Below are 22641 nucleotides of genomic sequence, written 5' to 3'. Positions count from 1 at the left end.
GCCTGATGCTCTCAATTCTGGGTGTCTTTAATGGTGATACACTGGATGCCTGATGCTCTCAGTTCTGGGTGTCTTTAATGGTGATACACTGGATGTCTGATGCTCTCAGTTCTGGGTGTCTTTAATGGTGATACACTGGATGCCGGATCCTCTCAATTCCACTAGTGTTACTGGCCATTCTGGGTCACCAATACAGTCTACTATTGTTGTCTTTCAAAAGGGTAACACAAAGACATTGGTGTTGGCAGATTATCAATCACACACACCATTGCATTCAGAAATCTGCTGGTGTGAAAATCTAATTAGTCTTGATTAACTATGGGGTTAATTTTTTTTTTTGGAGATAACTGGTCATGTGAAAACTATGTGGACGGATTTGAATAAGGCAAAGCAGATAGGCAGAGTGTATATATTGGAACGCTGAACACACAGATTCACAGAAATACAATAGCTCATTACCAGGCATGCCCTGTACCCTTTTTAATGAGGCAGGGGATTTGAAGACTTTCTAATCTGAAATGAGTTGGGTCAGAGGGAATTTAAACAGGACGCCTAGGTTAACAGTCCACCACTTCTTTAAATTTATGACAGGCTCAACTCTGCTTTTCAATGCATCAGAACTACTAACTGGGACAACAAACATAATTTGAAAGCCTGAGCCCCAAAGGATCAATTATAGACACAGCGTTCTCATTTAAACCCTCAGGTTTTATCTCAGCATTGGGATCAAAGGTCCCTGAAGTCAACAAATTAGTTTGAATTGAAGAATAACTTGTATCCTGTATGATGCCCAAATTATTCTTTACAAATGCAATTGAACTTCAAATACTACCAGTGAAGATGACTATTGGAGTTTGTGTAACATGTTAAAGGCTGGGCATAGTGGTTAAGATGCTTTCCTGCGATGTGCATGGTCGTCAATTCACGTCCAACTTCAGTCCTGTTACAATGGCAGCGTTGTGGGATGTACTGTTGTTACAGAGTCTCACCACTGTTTGTGTGATGAAGTAGAGACCGTTTTTTACATGTAAGAGTTACCCATGAAGAACCAATGAGTTTTATGGTTATACTACACAGAATTAACTGTTTCCTATTGATGGCCATTGCTGTGGGGAGCTCGGAATTGAAAGCTCATTGTGAGGTCATTATAACAAGCTGGCCATTGAAATATGAAAAAATGAAATCCTCTTTTGAACACCCACAGGCATAGCTTAATGTTTAATTAACACAATTGTAATCTTACTGTATTTTGGGGTATGTATTTATTCACAATGTGAAAACTCTTTTGATTTTTTATCAAAGTCATGAACCTTTTCAAATACCCTGCATGCCCGGAGCAGCCTCTTTATTGAACGCTGGTGGGAACACGATGAACTATGTTCCTCTAGCCTCTCCCCAGCTGAATTCCTGAGCATTCACTTGTAAATCAGTATAATTAAGATTATCCCATCACACACACTCACACATGTCTTGCAATGTGAGGAAGGTGGAAAATAACACATTTTTAATTAAGGAGAAGCAACTCTTCAACTCTTGTCAAGTACGAATTGTTGTCTAGCCTTGAATAACCCCACACAGCAATTCTGTGCATTTCAAATCAACACACAGTCCAAATTGTATGAGAAACATACTCAATAAAATGCCATTTTATTTAAAACGTGCTAACCCTTATAGATGTTTACAAGGGTTTTATAAAAGATTTAGAATGTTTTCTTTTTACTGGTTTGAACCCGAGAGAGATCCATTACTTTATGTCGGGGAACTCTTTCTGTTAAAATACAGCATGAGGCTGTTGAAAATGCAGTAGTGCTAAATGAACTGCCATTCTTCTTCTTCTTCTTCTTCTTCTTCTGCTTCTTCTTCTTCTTCTTCTTCTCCTTCTTCTGCTTCTTCTTCTTCTTCTTCTTCTTCTTCTTCTTCTCCTTCTTCTGGTATTTATTATTAATTATAGTTGGACCATAAAGCACTTGGGAATGTCATCTCCAGGAGTCTGTTTTAATGTTCATGCCTGAATAACTGATTGTTTTCCTCCCTCTATCTAACAGTTTATATCAAGCATCCTTTTCCTTCTGGTGTATCAACCAGTTTGTTTAAAGGAGTTCTTTCTGACACATGGAGTGAGGCTGCTAGCTGTGTTAGTTGTATTTATTAACACACTGCAGGTGAGAGAATGGCTTCTTATTGTTACACAAGCCTCTTGGCTAATCTCATTTTCCGTTTTAACACACTGTTCTGGGGACTAGCGTAGAAACCTATGGTTTTAGACAAATCCGAAACTAATGAATTTGAATAACTAAATCCTTAAGATCTTTACTTAATCTAATTATGTAACCGTTCCATTCTAAGAAAAATAAAATATTTCATAACATTTCATAATGAAGACAAGGTTTTTTTTAGGATGTCACGGCTCATGTAATCTGCCTAAATAGAGTTTTGTGCTTTCAGGAATAAGAAAAGTGCGAATAACTAATTGGAAAATGTAGCTAATATTCCTTATAAAGCCACTGAGTTAAAAGATGTGTGAATTGTATCTTTCCACAGCTCAGAACAACTTGTTTTCTAGGTCTCTTAACACTGATTGTTCTGTTGTCATCATGTCTTGTCTTATCACAGGGAACCCTTACAGATTGTGCAGGTGCAATGCAGTTTCAAGTCTTGTCTTATTACAGGGAACCCTTACAGACTGTGCAGATGCAATGCAGTTTCAAGTCTTGTCTTATTACAGGGAACCCTTACAGATTGTGCAGGTGCAATGCAGTTTCAAGTCTTGTCTTATCACAAGGAACCCTTACAGATTGTGCAGATGCAATGCAGTTTCAAGTCTTGTCTTATCACAGAGAACCCTTACAGATTGTGCAGGTGCAATGCAGTTTCATGTCTTGTCTTATTACAGGGAACCCTTACAGATTGTGCAGGTGCAATGCAGTTTCATGTCTTGTCTTATCACAGGGAACCCTTACAGATTGTGCAGGTGCAATGCAGTTTCAAGTCTTGTCTTATCACAGGGAACCTTTACAGATTGTGCAGGTGCAATGCAGTTTCAAGTCTTGTCTTATCACAGGGAACCCTTACAGATTGTGCAGGTGCAATGCAGTTTCATGTCTTGTCTTATCACAGGGAACCCTTACAGAGTGTGCAGGTGCAATGCAGTTTCATGTCTTGTCTTATCACAGGGAACCCTTACAGATTGTGCAGGTGCAATGCAGTTTCAAGTCTTGTCTTATCACAGGGAACCCTTACAGATTGTGCAGATGCAATGCAGTTTCAAGTCTTGTCTTATCACAGGGAACCCTTACAGATTGTGCAGGTGCAATGCAGTTTCAAGTCTTGTCTTATCACAGGGAACCTTTACAGATTGTGCAGGTGCAATGCAGTTCTGAGCTGTATGCTCCCTTACCCAGGGGTCCTGCTGTGTGCTTAGCAACTGGGTTAGGAGCAAGTGCCAGCATGGCAGACAAAAATGTATTAAAATACCAAGTATGTGTGTGTGTACAGTAAATCGGTGGGTCACAGAGCTGTTAAACTGCTTAAATCAGCTTTCACTATTTCATCAGTTTCCTACTTGGGTGGTTTGTATTTACAAACTTCTGTTTCATGTGGACGTATTACTTATTTCCAAATAATACACACACACACACGCACACACACACACACACACACACACACACACACACACACACACATATATACCCAATTTTACCCAATACGTTGTTGTTCTCCCTGATCAGAATGCCCAGTTATGTTTCCTCACTGCAGTGGATCTCAGTAGAACTGAAGGTCAGAGGGTGTCCTGCAGTCTAACCCCAAGCTTATTGCCTCTTTCCTTTTTAGTTTCCAACAGTCTTGCATTCATTCAAATCCAACAACCGAATCACTGGGGTGAATTGCACTGTTCCAAATGACCATGTGCTGCCATGCAGATGTGGAGTTCCCAAATCAGCGGTTTAATTGAGGTTTAAACAGACTTAATTTTCCATCCACTTGTTGCATACACAGAATACTCCATGAAGTGCTGTGCTTATTTCATGAGGAAAACTGGTGGAATAACTACAGCACTCTGTGAACATGCATTGCATATCCTCTACAGACCTCCCAATACAGCACTGTGAACATGCATTGCGTATCCTCTACAGACCTCCCAATACAGCACTGTGAACATGCATTGCATATCCTCTACAGACCTCCCAATACAGCACTGTGAACATGCATTGCATATCCTCTACAGACCTCCCAATACAGCACTGTGAACATGCATTGCATATCCTCAACAGACCTCCCAATACAGCACTGTGAACATGCATTTCATATCCTCTACAGACCTCCCAATACAGCACTGTGAACATGCATTGCATATCCTCTACAGACCTCCCAATACAGCACTGTGAACATGCATTGCATATCCTCTACAGATCTCCCAATACAGCACTGTGAACATGCATTGCATATCCTCTACAGACCTCCCAATACAGCACTGTGAACATGCATTGCATATCCTCTACAGACCTCCCAATACAGCACTGTGAACATGTATTGCATATCCTCTACAGACCTCCCAATACAGCACGCTTATATATAAGCATCAAAAGAAACATATCACTTATATTTGAGCATCAAAAGAAACTTATCATTTATATTTGAGCATCAAAAGTATCACTTATATTTGGATAAAATTCACTAGATGTGATTGAAAAATGACAAACTCTGATTTAGAGCAGGTACAGTGGCTGTTTATTGTGCTGATTAACAATTGACATCATGAAGATGCTGCAAAATGATCTGTCGATCTTGGGCAGGTGTTGTGACTCTTGATCTTCCAGTTCATGGCCTGTCATTGACAGAGTGGTTATACCGTCTCGCCAAGTTTGAAATTGCTGGCTGTGAGCACCCAAGCCACAGTACGCTGCCCTAGTCCAGCCTCCAACATGCCGATTGCACGAAGGCGCTGCTCTCTTGACAGACGTGGCATATTGTTTTTTTCTGTGATTTTCTTTATTGCTTTTATTCAAGTTTGCAATTCAACAGGTGAAGTCACTCCATATCCAGTGTCCAATCAGCTGTCTCACTACTTAGGTGATTAAGTGCATATGCTTCAGTCATAGTCACTCAAGCGTGTCACGGTCAAGGATGAATGATCGAGTGGTTAAAAAGAAACCCAAAACATTGCGTCAATGCCCATCATTTATATACCTTATGTTTTTCGAAAATAAATGTGTTATAACAGTGATACGTTTCTTTTGATGCTTGGTATAAAATACGGAAGTTAGTCACTATCCACGTATGATTGTATGTGCAATCCATTCATTGATGGGTATTTAATTCAAGTTGAAGTTTATATCATTTTAAATTAACTAATGTAGTTGTTTTCTTTTTCTTTTATTGATTCAAAATGTAATTTTACCATTTAGGTCAGATGAATTGTCCACAGTGTTCTCGAGGAATGGGGACAGCACGAACAGTAAAAAAGCACACAACTCTGGATACCACAGAATGAAATTCATGTAATTCAACGTCTTCACATTACAACGTACACACTGTTCAGTTTGTGACAAATATTTCTAAGAATTTCAATACATATTTACTGTATAATACATTTTACCAAGAGGCACTTCCAGTAAATCTGGCAAAAAAATGAGCTACAGTATAGTGTCTAACTTACAAAAACAGTAAAAATAAATACGGTTTTTTCTAAAAGATTTTTTTTTTTTGTACCTGTACAGAATATATTTTGTACAAAACTGAACATTTACCAGCAAAAAAAAATAAAACCATAATCTTTCACTTAACAAATACTTGTGAATGAATATATATATATATATATATATATATATATATATATATATATATATATATATATATATATATATATATATATTTTTTTTTTTTTTAAAGTATTGCTAGATGTGTTAAGTGCAAGATACTAGTGAGAGGAGAACAATTATTCAGTCTGTGAAGTATTAAAAATACAAGGCTGTTTTTTTTTGTCAACCATCTCTGATTGTTTAAAGGTTGTTTGGTTATCCTTGTAATGAAAAGTTTCTATTAATGTTAATGGTTTTGAAAAGACATTAAGACAAAGCCAAAACAATGGAAGGTGGAAATCTCTACAGTATATATCTCCTCACTTTGGTGAAGTCTTAATGCAAATACACATTACATGTGCATATTTGTGCAGTTAAAATTACACACACACACACACACACACATATATATAACTTGATTTAATCAGTCTCAGTTTGTTTTCACTTAAAAATAACACTTTCCATTAAGAACAATGTAAATACCTTATTCATTTTTTAAATCGTGTTGAATTCATATGAATAATACATTCAACACCATATCGTATTAGCGTCCCTGTGTGTGTGTGTGTGCGTGTGGGTGTGCGGGCGTGTGTGTGTGCAGGTGGGTGGGTGTGTGTGTGTGTGCGTGGGTGTGTGTGTGTGTGTGTGTGTGTGTGCGTGCGTGTGTGTGTGCGTGAGTGTGTGCGTGTGGGTGTGTGGGCGTGTGTGTGTGCAGGTGGGTGGGTGTGTATGTGTGGGCGTGTGTGTGTGTGTGTGTGTGTGTGCGTGCGTGTGTGTGCGTGCGTGTGTGTGCGTGCGTGTGTGTGTGCAGGTGGGTGTGTGCGTGCGTGTGTGTGTGCGTGCGTGCGTGTGTGTGTGCAGGTGGGTGGGTGTGTGTGTGTGCGTGCGTGTGGGTGTGCGTGCGTGTGTGTGTGCAGGTGGGTGGGTGTGTGTGCGTGCGTGCGTGTGTGTGTGCAGGTGGGTGGGTGTGTGTGTGTGCGTGCGTGCGTGTGGGTGTGCGTGCGTGTGTGTGTGCAGGTTGGTGGGTGTGTGTGTGCGTGCGTGCATGTGGGTGTGCGTGCGTGTGTGTGTGCAGGTGGGTGGGTGTGTGTGTGCGTGCGTGCGTGTGGGTGTGCGTGCAGGTGGGTGGGTGTGTGTGTGTGTGCGTGCGTGCATGTGGGTGTGCGTGCGTGTGTGTGTGCAGGTGGGTGGGTGGGTGGGTGTGTGTACTGGTTTGCAGTTTAATATGTGTGCAATGGATATTTTTGCAATGAATCAGTGGGAGGCTTCACTGGTATATACTAAAGAAATTGTTGATTGTTTTGCACAGCGCTGTGAAAAATTCTGCTTTGTCTACTCTAGAAAGCAAGTTTAAGTAGTGCATCTTCATGTCAAATTCCATAGAATGTGTGTGGAGCAGGAGATGAAGGTAACGGTTTAAAAAAATGTAAAACATGTAAAAGCAATATAACATAAATCATCTCGTGAACAACAGATTCACATCGTAAGCACAGATTTCACTTGAGTCCTGTGGGACATTAAGCCTGTGATGATACAGGGTATGCAATCCTGTCAAACCCTGTTAAGGTCACATCAGATATTGGGTAATATCACAGTTTTACAATAGTCTCATTATTGTAATGTAAAGGTTTTTCAATGATCAGTGCATATGGTCAGCACTGTGATTCTTGTTTTTGTTTCCAGTGCTGCAGAGAATGTCAGTGCGGATATTTGAAATCAATGTATCATCATTTCACTTGAAACATAAGGGCATAATAACATTTATGAACAAGGCAGTCATTTGTTAATTAAATAAATGTTTTTGTTGGCTCTCTGTTAGTGAATTTGCTTTGCATTCAGATATAAATCTACAAGCAGAAACGAGTCTTAGCTTGTGTACACAACCTCATGAATTGTGTGCATAACTGAACGACTGTCCTACACAAATATGCACATACTGTTCGCATACTGCTAAAGTACAATAGCTTCAGGTAACCTAGCAGATAGGCTTGATTTTTAACTTTCAGCAATGAGTTACACTAGACATGAGGAAGGGCCAACACGTAAGCAATGACTGTGGCTTCCTCTTTTATACAGTGCATTCATAACTTCATAGCTGACATCAAAGACAGAAAAGTCTTTTAAGTTCTGACTACCGAGGTCAACCAATTAAATCATCACCCCCCCCCCCCATACAACAAACTCTAATGTGATCTTAACAGGAACAGCCGCATTACAGCAAACTCTGATGTGATCTTAACAGGAACAGCCTCATTACAACAAACTCTGATGTGATCTTAACAGGAACAGCCTCATTCCCAGCAGCTCCTCTGGCAGCACACACAGTGTCTGCGTAATGTTATTCTCTGCACAGCGGCTCTGCACAGTTTATGCCACCATGTCTTCACTTTTTTTTGGAGTTACTGGGGTTCATTTAATGATCTAAACTGTGGCAGATATTTTAACTCTGTAATAATTGCAGCTGATTTATTGACCCTTCCAATAAAGATACCGTGGATCAGTACAGGTGACGGTGCACTGGAGGTCCGTGATAGTGCGATGGTATAAAGATCTGCCACTGTCTGATGATTAAAATAAACCCCGTTGTATCAACAGAGGAGCCACAGCAGGTGAGGGCTGTGTGGATCGTCCTCTCCCATTCCTCCTGAGCTGCTTGATGCACAGTTCTCTGGTAAAGGAAAGGCTGGGTTCCCAGTATCTCTATGGGAGCTGTCATGACTTTGCTGTGAAATGAGGCAAGTTCCCATTCTTTGCAATAGACTTGGGCACTGACCCAAGCAGAACTTAGAGTTATGGAGATCATACGCTACTTTTTTCATTTGCCATCAGTCCGTTTGTAATAAAATCCCAGTTAATTTAACCCACTTGCTGTGGCTAAGTCCAATAAATATTTTATAATCATTTTACTGTTACACCGATGGCTTTCAATTTTCACTACTTGACCAACAAAAACATACACCACGCATTATCCAGAGTACCAGATGATCTATATGAAGCCAACGGATTAATAGAGAATGGACAGGTGGTTTGAATACAACAACCAAGAATAACATGGAGCACACTGCCTCGTCAAATGTTTAATATGCTTGGTATTAAATTCAACTGCTTCTACAGCAAATCCTATTGATTCCACAGCGAGATGCGTTATTTTATTCAGTTTGGTGGGGTATCAGTGAATAATAATACAAAATGAAGGATTTTAAATGATTTGCCTGACTGTCATTTTAAGATACACATGGACACTGAATAACTCTGTTCATCTGGGTGACCCTTTTACACTGTAGCCCAGTCTCCATGGTGCTCTATCTTTGACCTGTGGTGTTTTAGTCAGAGAGTTTTAGTCCAATGTTACCCCTCAGCCTTTCACAAAAACAACACCTTGCCCAGAGAAAACATTACATCACCCATATCAGCTAAAACACTGAAGTTGAAAGCCGTATTCAAATATAAACCCGTAAATACCCAATTGCAATTCATAGCAATTGTAATTTATAACAAAACCAAAAACCAAAAATACAAATAAAAAATCTTTTACTAATTTCCAAGGTATCTGGAACATTTTTGGCACGTTTATCTTATTTTTTCCCCCTTGTTTAAAAGCCTTTTTAATAGTCCCTTTAAAATGAAATACAAAGCTGTCCTCGTAACCCTTCATTTGTAAAACCTGAAATACTGGACAGCAAAGGTGTGTTTGTTTTGTTTCAAAGAAATTGGACGATATTGCTTTTGTAATGCTACAGAAAAAAGAAAAAAAAAATCTTGTTTCATTTTATTTTTAAATCCCATACTTTTTTTTTTTAAGAACGTTACCAATATGGTAACTCCTTTAACCTGTGCTCCTGTCTCAAATCTCTGAAGAGCTAATTAGAAGTAAAACGACTCCCTTTTATTAGGCTTTAAATCCTCCCTCCTTTCCCAGGTTTGTATAGTTGTTACTCACACACCACAGAGGGGGAGGTACACAGAAAGACCCCACTGCGTACCATTGAAGTACTGCTGTGTGCTGCATTAACGAATGGAGTCACACCTTAACGGTAGCACAGTGAGAACACCTCTGCGGCACTGGGCACTGCATTTCTTCCCTTTAGCGGTTAGGTGGTCCCTGAATCTGCAGTGAGGTGAATTATCACAGTATTTTAATAGTACCTTCATTATACCGATGTACCCTACATCTGAGCTTGAGCTCCACTGTCGGGCAACAGAACAAGCAAAAATCTCCTGTCCCCTTGCACTACACAGCTGTGTTGTTGTTGAGAACCGTGTTTGAATCAGGGTTGCTTTCTAGTTACTAGATTGCTGCACTATAATAAGAATGCAAGCTGCAGAACTATGCTACAGTCATTCTGTCATATGGGTGCAGCCCAGTTCAGTGCTATCTTCTCTATGGTTTACAAGCTTGCTAGTTCAGAGTGCTGCCAACTGCTGTTCTCCTGTTGCCTATGACTGTGTCAAGTCCTGTGTATATCCTAAAGCATGAACACCAAAGTCTACCAAAACATCTTTTCTAATGGGAACCCTGTGCCTCAGTTTGTAGCTTTGGTAGAACGACTCAGTAAAAAGCCCTGTCTTCAGAACTCTTGGAATCACTATATATACACAGATTAATGGTGCACAGCTGTAACCTGTTTGGACTTGTATCTTGAAGAGTCAATATTCAAGGAATTGGGTCACATTAAAATCTAGCCTCTAGCTCAGTGAGTGCTCATTGAGGGCTGGGGATATGTAGCCCAGATTTGAAATCATTTAAAAGCTGGAACCCTGTTAACAAAGTACCAGAATTACTAGAACTAAAGAATTTCTGGAGACCTGGTTATCCATACTTTCCTGACAAATGTTGTTGTTTTTTTTTTGTTTTTGTTTTTTAATAAAAGTCCTGAACTTTATATTGTTATTTATGAACATGGCTGAAATTGAAAAATAATAATAATACAAAATGAAATATTTAGAAGAAAAAAAACAACAAAAAACAACAACTTTGCTTTTATAGTCTACTGGAGCTGAAGAAACTGAATAAAACAAATCTTCCTCATATATTTACAACACAATGCTGTCATTGGTATCAGCAATAACTCCTAGCATGGAAACAAGAACACGTGAAGATGCCTACAGTGCTTGTTCGTGTGCACTAAACGAAATCCACAAAGCATATTGGTTAAAATCTTTTAAAACATTTTTTTTCACCCCATTCATACGATGGAATGAAAGCTACAAAAATCTGTACCTAGAGACTCTCCAGCGAATTCTACACAAAGTGCTTTGCAAGCACTGTGTTACATTGTTTGTCAGCCTCCACTATGTGTGTGTGTTTTACAAAAAAAAATGGACACTGAAGTACACTACATACACACCAGTCTTCAACATCCTTCTCACGTTTCTCTCTTTTTTTGGAAAGTCCTTTGTGTGACTGGTGTGGAAGCTTCCTCAAACGGAAGGTTAAGTCCACGTTCTGTACCTGACCTTATTTATTACTTTCCAATTTTTACAAAAAAATTTAAAAAAGTAACCCCCCATTCCCCATTTCTTTAGGCACATTATCCTGAAACATCTACAGTGTTGTGTCTAAGTGATGTGCTGGTAAAATAACAGGAGTCCGTGCACAGCCAGTCTCTGCAGGTAATCCCTGTTTCCTTGTCAGTGTGTGCATGGCTCTTGAGCCTCAGTTGTGCCACTCCCTCTGGATCCTTCTCCCTCCCCTCCCCTCTCCTCCTTGGCCCCCTCTTCCTCCTCCTCTGTGATTGCCAAGATGGGTTCTCTCGTCGGCTCTTCTGCACTGTGCTTCTCCTGCTCCTCCTCCTCTGCCCTCTGCTCTTCCTCAATCACCTTCTTCCACATCTCATGGTTCTCCAGCAGGTGCTGGGTGATCTGGCAGTAGATTTTCCTCCTTTTCTTGCCACCCCCTTTCCCTGCGGAGAGACGAAGGACGTTAGGAATCACAGTTTAGGCCTAGGAGATATAAACGTCTGAATGTTCAACTAGAGAGTCAAGCAATCAGTACTATGTACCCTTATGAAAAGTTTCCCGTAGTAAAATCATAGCGTAATAAAGCATAGTGAAAGCATAGGTGGTAAGCATTGCAAAGCCCAGAGAGGTATGGCAAAGCATATTAAAAAAGCATAGTACAACATGGGAAAAATTGCAAATATTACTGGGGTAAACTTTTCTAAGGAGGAGAACCCGTTGCATGACAAAAAGAACACAGTAAAGGCCCTACGTGATGCCTCTGAGCTGTCGGAGGTGTCTTCCTCTGTCATGTCTTCATCCTCCTCGTTGTCGTCACTGTCCCTCGCCCCCACCTCCTCCTCCTCCTCCTCCTCCTCCTCGCCCTGGGCTCCCTCCACCCAGCGCCCAGGCATGAGGCCCGCTGAGTTGTAGGAGCTGCAGAGCGGCCCCACGATGTGGGTGATGAAGGACTCCTGCAGCTTGGCCAGCTGCGGGGCTGAGCGGTCCATGAAGGGGCTGGTGGGAAGGCCCAAGCTCGACTCCTCATCCCCCTGCAATGAGCATAAGAACAGTTACGAACGAGAAGAAGCCATTCCACCCAGCAGTGATGGTGCGCCTCCCAGCGGTTGATCTCAAGAAGTTGTCAATTTGGGTCTTACAATATTCCAACGATTCAACAAAATGTCTACAGCTATGGCCAAAAGTTTTGCATTACCCTAGTTTTTAGGATTGAGAAATAACGATAAAAAAACTAATTTTGCTTCATAAAGTCGAATGAAACCTGCTAAATAATGTTACGTTAACATATTGAATTACATATACTTAACGAAAAACTGACAAAATTGGAAAAATGTGACAATTCGAAATCTAACATGAAATACATAATACTATTATGGCTTCCGGTAGACTTTTGCGATATCATTTTGTAGTTTCTTTCTGATTTTTTAAATTTTTTATCATTATTTCTCAATCCTAAAAATCTAGTGTAATGCAAAACTTTTGGCCACAGCTGTAGGAAGCCCATTCCATGGACTCTCTGACTTCGTCTCCACTTCATGTCAAACCATGCCCTCTGGTCCTGGATTCTGTGCTGCACTGAAAGTATTGGCTGGGGTTAATGTTGTCAAGTCCTTTTAAGATTTTTGAAGACCTAGCTCTTCTTTTTCCCAGGCTAATCTTCATAGCTCAAGTCACGTAGACAAACGTTTTGGCTGGTGTCTTCTTCAGTGTAGCCGTGTTCAATGCGCTGAAGAAACTTGTTTTTTTATAATATAATAGAGATTGTGTATTGTAAATTGTATTTGCATGTGAGCAATGAGAAGTAGGGTCCATTCCTATAACTACTCAACGTCCTACCATTAGCTCAGCACACTCTAACTCTCTAATTACACTCATCAGTCTGTTTTGCCGGAACCCACTTAGAATATTTATTTTCTCAACAGATTCTTCAGAAAACCTCAGTCCGTTGCAGCAAACAAAAGCTATTTTGCAATCCTTAGATATACTTCTATGCAATATACTTAATTGCACAGACACATACGTCATCATTTTGTATAGCCATTGAAAGCATTTCCAAATCCTTGTTACAAACTGTTGTTCAAGCGCACTCTTAAATGCAGAACTTCACTTTAAAAGAGCACTAGCAGCACAAACAAACAAAAAACTCAAGCATACTCTTAGACCAGTAGAGGATGCTTCCCCTATTGGACAGGATTAGTTCTATTTTTTTTTTCTTTCCCTGGAGATAACTGCATAGAAAGCACTTCCCTTGCCCTGTGAATTATCACTGGGCTTCAGTGTTATCAATAGGCTTTTCCATTCAGCCTTTGCCACAGAGTGGCACATTCATAAAACACCACTGGTGGCTGCCTTTACCGTGACAAGAGCTCAGCATGGAAACAATCTGAGATCTGTGTCTGCCTGCCAGGATCATAAACACACTGACCTGTTCATAAAACTCATTCACGATCCCCTCGGTCCACTGCAGATGGAGGTCTTTGCACTTCGCAGGGCCGTTGATGTCGGCCAGTTTAATACACATTTGGCACACGAGCAAGCGGTCATTTTCATTGGACCAGTCGATGCCAGGCCCAATGTCTTCATTTACCTGGAGAGAGGATTTAAACAGTACATCAGACACACTGTATCTTACATAATACACGTAATATCACCCTGAATGATTGGTCGCTTATTTGTTTACATGTATCTGTCTAAGAGGGGTAAAAACCTGTCCCCAGGCTCACATTTTATGTTTTATGTTTTACTCCAGTCTTTCATGAATTCCTATTTTTTATGTTTGTTTCTCCATTTTGAACATATCTGTTGAATTTGTGTCTTTCAAAAAAAATATTAGTTAATTAAGGACTGGAGTAAATGCTTTGAAAATACGGTCCAAAATTATTTTTTCACAGATTTACTTTTTTAGGCTAGCTCTCATGTTTAAAATAAAATAAAATGTCCTAAAGCTGTGATACTTTATCGATATTCAACTAAATAAAAGAGTGTTTTTCAGTAGTTATGTGCAAGTTATTTCCATTGTGCTACTGTTAACCTGTTATATTTAATAGTTTAATTTTCATTCCAAATATAACCGAAAAGATGTCTTGTCTTTAATAGTTTGATTATTGGGTACAATACGTCATACTTCTATATGAATACATGTAAATGTATTAGACAAAGTTTCTCTGTTAAAAGTGGGTCTGGGGTGTTGGGCTTGCAGTATGACTTGTTGGACACCAGCACCACCTAGTGGAATTTTCTTTCAGCTGCAACTAAAGAAACTGAAGTTAATATTTCTCTTGCTTAAACTGTCTAAACATAAGAACATTAGAACATATGCAAATGAGAGAAGCCGTCCAGCCCATCAGTGATCGTCCAGTTCCTAGAAGCTGGTTGCTCTTAAAACTTCAGCTTGGTCTGAAAGGATCCCAATGACTCTACATTAACAGCAAGGCTTGGTAACCTATCACATACCGTCACCACTATCTGTGTAAAACAGTGCCTCCTGCCCTAATCCTGTCTCCACCCAACTTCCAGCTGTGTTCTTTAGTCCTGGTTTCAGTGCTGGGTCAAAAGTATCGGCTAGTGTTCATTTTGCCAAGTCCTTATAAGATTTTAAAGACTTCTCATTTAGAGACACAAACACAAGTCATCAAAGTTCAAATAAAACATTTCCTTATTAAAATAATCCTAACTGACACGGCAGTGCGCAGCGTAGAGTTAGGGTTAGGGTTAGGGCTAGCACCACACCCTGCTTATTAAGACATGCAATCCTAACTGACACGGCAGTGCGCAGCGTAGAGTTAGGGTTAGGGTTAGGGCTAGCACCACACCCTGCTTATTAAGACATGCAATCCTAACTGACACGGCAGTGCACAGTGTAGAGTTAGGGTTAGGGTTAGGGCTAGCACCACACCCTGCTTATTAAGACATGCAATCCTAACTGACACGGCAGTGCACAGTGTAGAGTTAGGGTTAGGGTTAGGGCTAGCACCACACCCTGCTTATTAAGACATGCAATCCTAACTGACACGGCAGTGCACAGCGTAGAGTTAGGGTTAGGGTTAGGGCTAGCACCACACCCTGCTTATTAAGACATGCAATCCTAACTGACACAGCAGTGCGCAGCGTAGAGTTAGGGTTAGGGTTATGGCTAGCACCACACCCTGCTTATTAAGACATGCAATCCTAACTGACACGGCAGTGCACAGTGTAGAGTTAGGGTTAGGGTTAGGGCTAGCACCACACCCTGCTTATTAAGACATGCAATCCTAACTGACACGGCAGTGCACAGCGTAGAGTTAGGGTTAGGGTTAGGGCTAGCACCACACCCTGCTTATTAAGACATGCAATCCTAACTGACACGGCAGTGCACAGCGTAGAGTTAGGGTTAGGGTTAGGGCTAGCACCACACCCTGCTTATTAAGACATGCAATCCTAACTGACACGGCAGAGTTTAGAGTACAGGTTGCATTGACCAATTTCAGGACACGCTCCCTTGTATTAGCAGGTTAACTGTTATTCTTTGATCAGCCCTTGAGGCTACTTACAGGCTTCCAAATGAATTGCTGAGTGTGTGTTTGTGGTTTCGTAACGTTATTGATTTTTCCCTGTCTAAAGTATACAGCTGTGGCCAAAAGTTTTGCATCACCTAGGATTTTAGGTTTGAGACATAATAATAAAAAGATATGATATGAACATAATTTTGACCTTTTATTTAACATCATGGTGAGATGACAATTATTAAAGTCTTTTTTTGTATGGGAGCTGAACTTTATCACTTCAACATTGCCAAATAAGTTATTTAATTCAACATATCTCCTTTTATCATGGTCCAATGCACAATACAAGACACACAGAGGCAGTCGTTTGCCGAGACCAAGGCCACTTATCCACGCTTACTCTGTGATCATAGTTAATGATTACACACTAGGACAACACAGGCAGTCCGAGCAGCTGAAACCCAGTTACCTTGGAATTGAAAGCGGACAGAAAATCAAAGTGTTTCTTGAGATCCGTGGCCAGGATGGCCTCTATGACGAGGAAGCGGAAACGCTTGAACTCCGCGTGGTCCAGGTTCACAAGGAAGTTGTACTCCGGCCGAGACATGAACAGATTCCAGCCGGACGCGGCGTGGTGGTTCTCCAGCACTGACCGGTCGTTGTACAACACAGCCTGCCCGAAACAAAGAGGTTATTGCAGGGCATGTCCATAAATATTAAGCCTAATTACACCCCCCGTTTTTATCCCCTAATGTCCAATCATGTTCCCTCAACACAGAAATTCCTCACGACAGCTCAAGAGAACTAAAGGTCAGTGAACGTCCTCCAACCCCTAGGTGAGCCACTCAGGGTCCCAATGAGCTGCTGTTCCAGTCTAAACTTAGTAATTGCCTGCATTTTCAGAAACATGAGTACCTCTTGTGTGGTCCTTGAACGCTCTTTCAGGGCTGTAAACCCTGCATCGTTAATGCGTCGCACTTAAGGCGTGTCTTATTATATAAGATATGTCGTTTAAATTTGGGCGAGAGAGCTGCAGAGTGAAGCTGAGCTCTGGTATTGCTGCTAAAGATTTTTTCATTTCTTTGTTTTAGTAATCTATGTGTGGACTGACTTGTTCTGTAGTGGTTCAGTCCTTTGCTGGCAGTGTGCTGGAAAGTATTGGGACAGCACTGCGAACCAGGGGTCTGTCGAGGGGAAGTCAGAATGGTACTTATGATGTTTGGAATTTGATCAAGCCACACTAGACGCCCCACTCTGCAAGATTAGATGCATGGCATTGGGTAATACATTTCAGCAGGACTGCAAGGGTCTTTCTCACTGTCTTTGTTTGCTTTGTTATCAATAAGCTCTTCGACTGGCAGCATGTACATTGGTTCCATTCGTCACTCTGACTGGATGAAACTCATGGGTGTATCCAAGCACAACTCCAGGAGCTTCTAGGTGCGTATAGGAAGAATACGCCATGTTTGTGCCCAACTATAGCTGATAATATTAGTGCTTACTCTAAGTCAATGTAAACAAGGATACAATGATGGCAAAGATACAATGATAAGTGAATACAGACTGCTCTGAACCCTTATAAAAGTTTCCCATAATAAAAGCATAGCAAAGTGTAACAAAAGCTTAGTGAAAGCATGGTAAAGCATAGGTAAGCACTGTAAAGATCAGAGAGGTCTGCTAAAACATATACAAAAACATGGCAAACCATGGTAAGCTATGGTCAATGCATACTGAAAGCATGGGAAAGCTGCACCATGGCCGTGGTCAGCTTGTATAAGGGTAGACTCTGCTATGAATTTGAAATCCCTGTTTTTCCTATTTCAATCCTGCTTACCTGAGGGGCACTGGTGGCCACCAGAAAGGCGTTTGTTCTTCCTGGGTGATCGTAATCATGCATGGCTGCAGCAACGTACAGCGCCATCAGCTCCAGGGCAGGGATGTTAGCAGACAGGCAGCCGTAATGGTCTTCTGTAGCACTGTACGTTTTTGATACAACATATCCCATATGACCGTGAGTGATACCACTGTCCGAGTCTGTGCGAAACAAACCGACAACACAAGAAACATGGAGCGAGCCGGTCAGCAATGGAAACACACGTGCTCGTGAAATCAGTCAATTAATGGACAACTAACGAAATGATCGTTATAAAGCATAAGATACACTGGCCAATAAACATAAGAATAAATACATCAATTCAAATGGAAAATAATATTGAAGAGCAAATGGCTTCAGATTGATTTATTTACCATTTTATTTTTGAGTGGTTCCTTTTGAAAACACTCATAAGTCTGTGTCGAGGTGCGTTCACCGAGTTGAGGAGCTGCTCTTCGGTTGCCTTCCATTGATAATGTAATGTAGACTTGATCAGCCAAAATAAAATGCCTTTTTTTTTTGGCAATATGCTGCTGTACTAATATAAGATCTAACCCACATTACATGTGGACAGTAAGTAACTGGAGCAGCTTCTAAACTGAAAGCACCCTAACCACCTCAAAATAATAATAATAATAATAATAATAATAATAATAATAATAATAATAATAATAATAAGCTGCTTCCTTGCAAAAATAAACGCTAGACAATTGCAGTACGTGATGACGCTTCATTAAACAATTTTATTACACTGAGGGGTCAGCCGAATGTGTTTTGAGAAAGGTGTTGGTGTGTTCAGTAACAGCCTGTCAGCTCCCAGATCTTCACAAGCACCCCACAGAGCTTTGGGTGATCATCAGGCATCATTGACACTCTGTTCAGGGTGCTGACATTTACCAGTTTCTAAATTAGCTGACCTCAGATAATCCCGTATGGGACTCTGCACAGACCTTGCTGTTACAGTCAGCAACTGGAGTGGGCAAGCCGCTACCTGAATCGCTGACAGAGCCGTGGTCATTGAGTGCACTGGGGAGTCCAGGAATCTGCTGGGTTGTGAGGTACCAGACTGCATGCAGAACATCAGTGGCATGGATTCTGTTGTGATCTGTTCATAACAAAAAATATATAAATACATAAATAGATAAATTTCAAAGGATGGCACTACAACATAGTCTCTGAGAATGTAACATGCTGTGGCAGCCTTCTGGTTCCCTCTAGTGGTTAAAGATATAAAAACTTAACCCTAACCCTTTTCTGATACAATTGTGTACTTACATATATTTTGCAAAACGATTTACCCATGAAGTGCATTGGAACTATACACAATAACATTGTAATTATGTTTAAATGTAGGCAGATTCGGAGTGATAATAACTCAACATGGGAGCAAAAGAACCCAGAATCCTCAAAATGATCGCAAACACTTTCAAATGGTCTCTCTTTCGTATGGCATTTGAAAAGCAATGGCCCAGGTTTTTAGCTGTACGTTGAGACTGGAAAGCCATTCAAGGGCATCTGGGCTCTCCAGATGGATTCCATTTGTACCTCCTGCAGAAGCGTGTTGGGCAGTGATCAGGGATGTGAGTGAGGGATCGCACTTTCAGTACAGTCACAATCAGAAATGGAAAGGGATAAAAAGACCACTACTTTGCAAAGCTTCTCTTGCAGACAGTGCTGTATAAACAGAAGGGGTTACTCACAAGGTATGTCTCTGTATCCATTCTCCAGCGCATGAAAGTAATTAATGAACTCTCTGACCGGGATCTTAAACGTTTCGAAAAGCCCTGTGTCTTCAAAGAGCTTGTAGGATACCTGCAACACAGAGAGGCAGGGGCTGGTAAGAGAAGCAGCTTCAGCAGCCCCCACTCAATCACATGCTCAGTGCTGTCACAGTGCTGGGGGGGGGGCAGGTGTTAAAGGGGTTTCACGATCTTATAAGCACTGTGTTGTAAATCCCGAGCCGTCTTGTGTCTTTTTAAAGATGTGCAATTACTACAAGTCCTTCTTTTGCCACACATTTACTGTAGCTTGTATATGTATTTTTTACCATGTTTTACCAAGCTTTTGGTACTGTTTATTTATTTTATTTATTTATACATTATTATGTTTTTTTTTTTTATTTGACCGGGTAAGTCCTGTCGAGATTAGAATCCCCTTTCAAGGGAGACCTGGTCAAGAAGGTATCATATAATACAAAAAACACACAAGTTTAAATGAAGACAACCAATACAAACAAGTTAGTCACATTACAAACACTTTAGGAGCACCGACCAAAACAAAACCATGTCTCGTCTACACAGATGGATACCTTGAAAGTTATCAAGACAGTCATTTTCACTTCTTCCTGAAGTTTATTCCAAGACCATAGAGCTAGAAAACTGTACGAAGTTTAGGAACTGAGAAAACTTAGAACAGTCTGAGATCTAAGATTATAAGTACTACCAGAGCTAAGTAATAATTTGGGGTTTTGCCAAGGATAGGCTAATAAACAATTACAGTATGTAGCAGTGTTTCAGTCTTCACAAAGAAAGAAGTCAGGCCAGCCAATCTATATAAATCACAATGATGAACAGAATAACCCAGGTTGGTACAAAAGTACTCCACTGATTTACCATGGTATACTGCAGGCGCTTTTATGAGGGCCCATAAAAGACAATATATATCACTTCAGAATTCCAGCAACTACTGGTGCCATGGTGACCAGCTCAGGGTAGGGAACAAATATTTATAATCCTCCTACTGGCCAGTTAGCAGGTATAGAAAATCCTTTAAAAGGATCACAGCAACAAAGTGTAGACATCAAGCAGGTTTACAGTCAATCGGTTTACTGCACTTAAACTACTGGCTAGAGGTAACTCTGCCAACTATTAAAGACATCCCAATACCCAAACCTGTAAAAACAACAACAACATTCCTGAATAAAGCATGAGTTGAGCGTTTTTGTGTCACTAGACTGTCAGCCGCAGCCTCGTCTGTGTTGCTCATTGGGCAGTGTAGCGTCACATGCCCCTCGCCTCTGTCTCACTAATGCAAAGCGGGCACAGCTCCACTACTCTGTTTGAGGAGGTTGAGGACCCACCTGGCTCAGGATGCAGCCACACTTTCCCCCGGTCCTCTCCACCAGGTCGAAGATGGGGAAGTTCCAGTTGTTCAGCTGCTCCATGATGGGGTGAAGGTGTTCCATCACCAAGGGCTCTGCAGCTAGAATGGGCTTGTCCTGCAGCAGACAGACAGGGCACATACCATCTCCTTAACTCTCACTTTGCAGTACTTCACATTGCAGAGCATGCCAGTGGATGGCTGCTGGCTTGTTGGAATGGTATTCACTGTATGACCCCTTGCACCTCTGGGGTCTTCACTTTGCTTACAGCCTAGGGGTCAAAGTTACACAACCACTTTGAAACTGTGCTGAATGTTGAGCATAGATTGTAGTTTTAAAGTCACAGACAGTGTCATCATGATAACAAAGATGTAGGGATTTTTAGCTGTTAACATATGAAACATGGTCTGGACTCATCCTTATAACGTAACAAAGTAGTTAATTCCATGTTTACCTGAATTCACAAACCTTACAGGCTGTCAATTGACTTTTTATGCCATGTTAAGATGCAGGTGTCTGGTCTGTTATATACCTCGGGTGGCATTAAGCTGAGGGTGTCTGGTCTGTTATATACCTAGGGTGGCATTAAGCTGAGGGTGTCTGGTCTGTGATATACCTCGGGTGGCATCAAGGGGTGCAAGATGAGGGTGTCTGGTCTGTACGATCTGCAGACAGACCCTTCCCTGGGCTCGCCCTGTGCTTTGGAACACTCAGGATGGTCCTCGTTCTGGGCGATGTCGCTGCTGTCGCTGTTGTTGGTTTCGTGGGTGCTGTCGTAGTCCGACGTCGCTTGAGCAGGGTCCTCTGTGCATTGCAAAACAAGAGTGGACTTAATACACGATGATGATCAGCACATGAAGAGGACTGCATGTTTTACAGTGCTGCTTCAGAAAACCCAGAAGGAAAAAGAATGACCATCACAGAGGGTGATCTGCAATACTGTAGCCGGCTGAATAAAGATGCTGAAACATTAGATAGCTTAAAGATCTATCTGAAGTTTTAACATCTTGGGCTAAATTCTCAAAGCTATTTACTCCAATTCGTCATTTGCACAATTTTGTTTTCAGAAAGGAGAAACACATCCGATAAAGTTACGCAACCAGAAATAAACAACTAAGGGGTAGGTGTACTAAGATGGGCCAGTCGCAGCGCAAACATACCACAATATGCATCTTCGTTAAGACAATTCGAAAAGTATACATTTTGTTGTATGTACTAAGAGAAAATATGTTCATGAAGAGAGCAGCAATATACTAATTTAAATATCTGTTTCGTCATCTTAGCGAGATCTCTAGCATTGCAAGAGTCTCCTGTTTAGTACATTTCACTCTAGACTTCCAACTCGTTTGAAACTGGTTTGTGACTATTGCGACAGGCGCAACATTTTAGTACACCTACCCTTAAGACTTTTAATTCAGGGGCTTGAATGACATATTAAGTTGTTTCCTATTCATTTTAGATGTTTAATTGGTGTTTTTTTTCCATTCAGAAAAAACATAATGACGCTGGCGCTAATGACGATTTGGAGTAAATAGCTTTGAGAATCTAGCCCATTACCTCTTATTAGTTTGTTTAACAATATTTATAAGGTTTTCATCCTACCCTTGCATGTGAAAATCTGCATATCCCAAATTAAACAATAAAAAAACAAGCAAAGAACCCATACATGAGGACATTAACTGAGTAACCAGCCATAGTCAATGGTAATATTGTCATTTCTCTGGCACAAGCAAATAACGATTGCATTTCCTCGCTATAGAATGACACAATGGTAATTAGCTGCACCAGTACGAGGGTACTCATTACCTGTCCTGTTAATTGAATGTGTGGGTGTCTCCGCTCTGTCCAGACTGCCTTCACTGCGGTTTATTTTGCTGAATGATCTTCCACAGCTAGGAAAAGGATATAAAGAAGTATCTATAGCAAAGG

At 40.9% G+C, this 22641-nt stretch overlaps 1 protein-coding gene across 3 annotated transcripts in view; it reads right to left on the bottom strand.

Annotated features, from left to right (window-relative positions):
• Positions 1-6203: 6203 nt before the first annotated feature.
• Positions 6204-22641, bottom strand: part of LOC117416057 (cGMP-inhibited 3',5'-cyclic phosphodiesterase 3A-like) — a 113466-nt gene continuing 97028 nt past the window's right edge. For all 3 annotated transcript variants that reach the window (XM_034027087.3, XM_034027088.3, XM_034027089.3), the window contains 10 exons: positions 22519-22604; positions 21329-21516; positions 20692-20829; positions 19313-19424; positions 18604-18717; positions 17574-17773; positions 16209-16412; positions 13684-13845; positions 12010-12289; positions 6204-11701 (listed from right to left, as the gene is read on the bottom strand). In XM_034027087.3, coding sequence (XP_033882978.2) covers positions 11430-11701; positions 12010-12289; positions 13684-13845; positions 16209-16412; positions 17574-17773; positions 18604-18717; positions 19313-19424; positions 20692-20829; positions 21329-21516; positions 22519-22604 — 1756 coding nt within the window. In that variant the 3' untranslated portion in view covers positions 6204-11429. The remainder of the gene's footprint in view (positions 11702-12009; positions 12290-13683; positions 13846-16208; positions 16413-17573; positions 17774-18603; positions 18718-19312; positions 19425-20691; positions 20830-21328; positions 21517-22518; positions 22605-22641) is intronic.

Source organism: Acipenser ruthenus, chromosome 7 (genome assembly GCF_902713425.1).
Source record: "Acipenser ruthenus chromosome 7, fAciRut3.2 maternal haplotype, whole genome shotgun sequence".
NCBI lineage: Eukaryota > Metazoa > Chordata > Actinopteri > Acipenseriformes > Acipenseridae > Acipenser > Acipenser ruthenus.
Note: the sequence above shows the minus strand (reverse complement) of the source record. Positions and strands in the feature narration are given on the sequence as shown.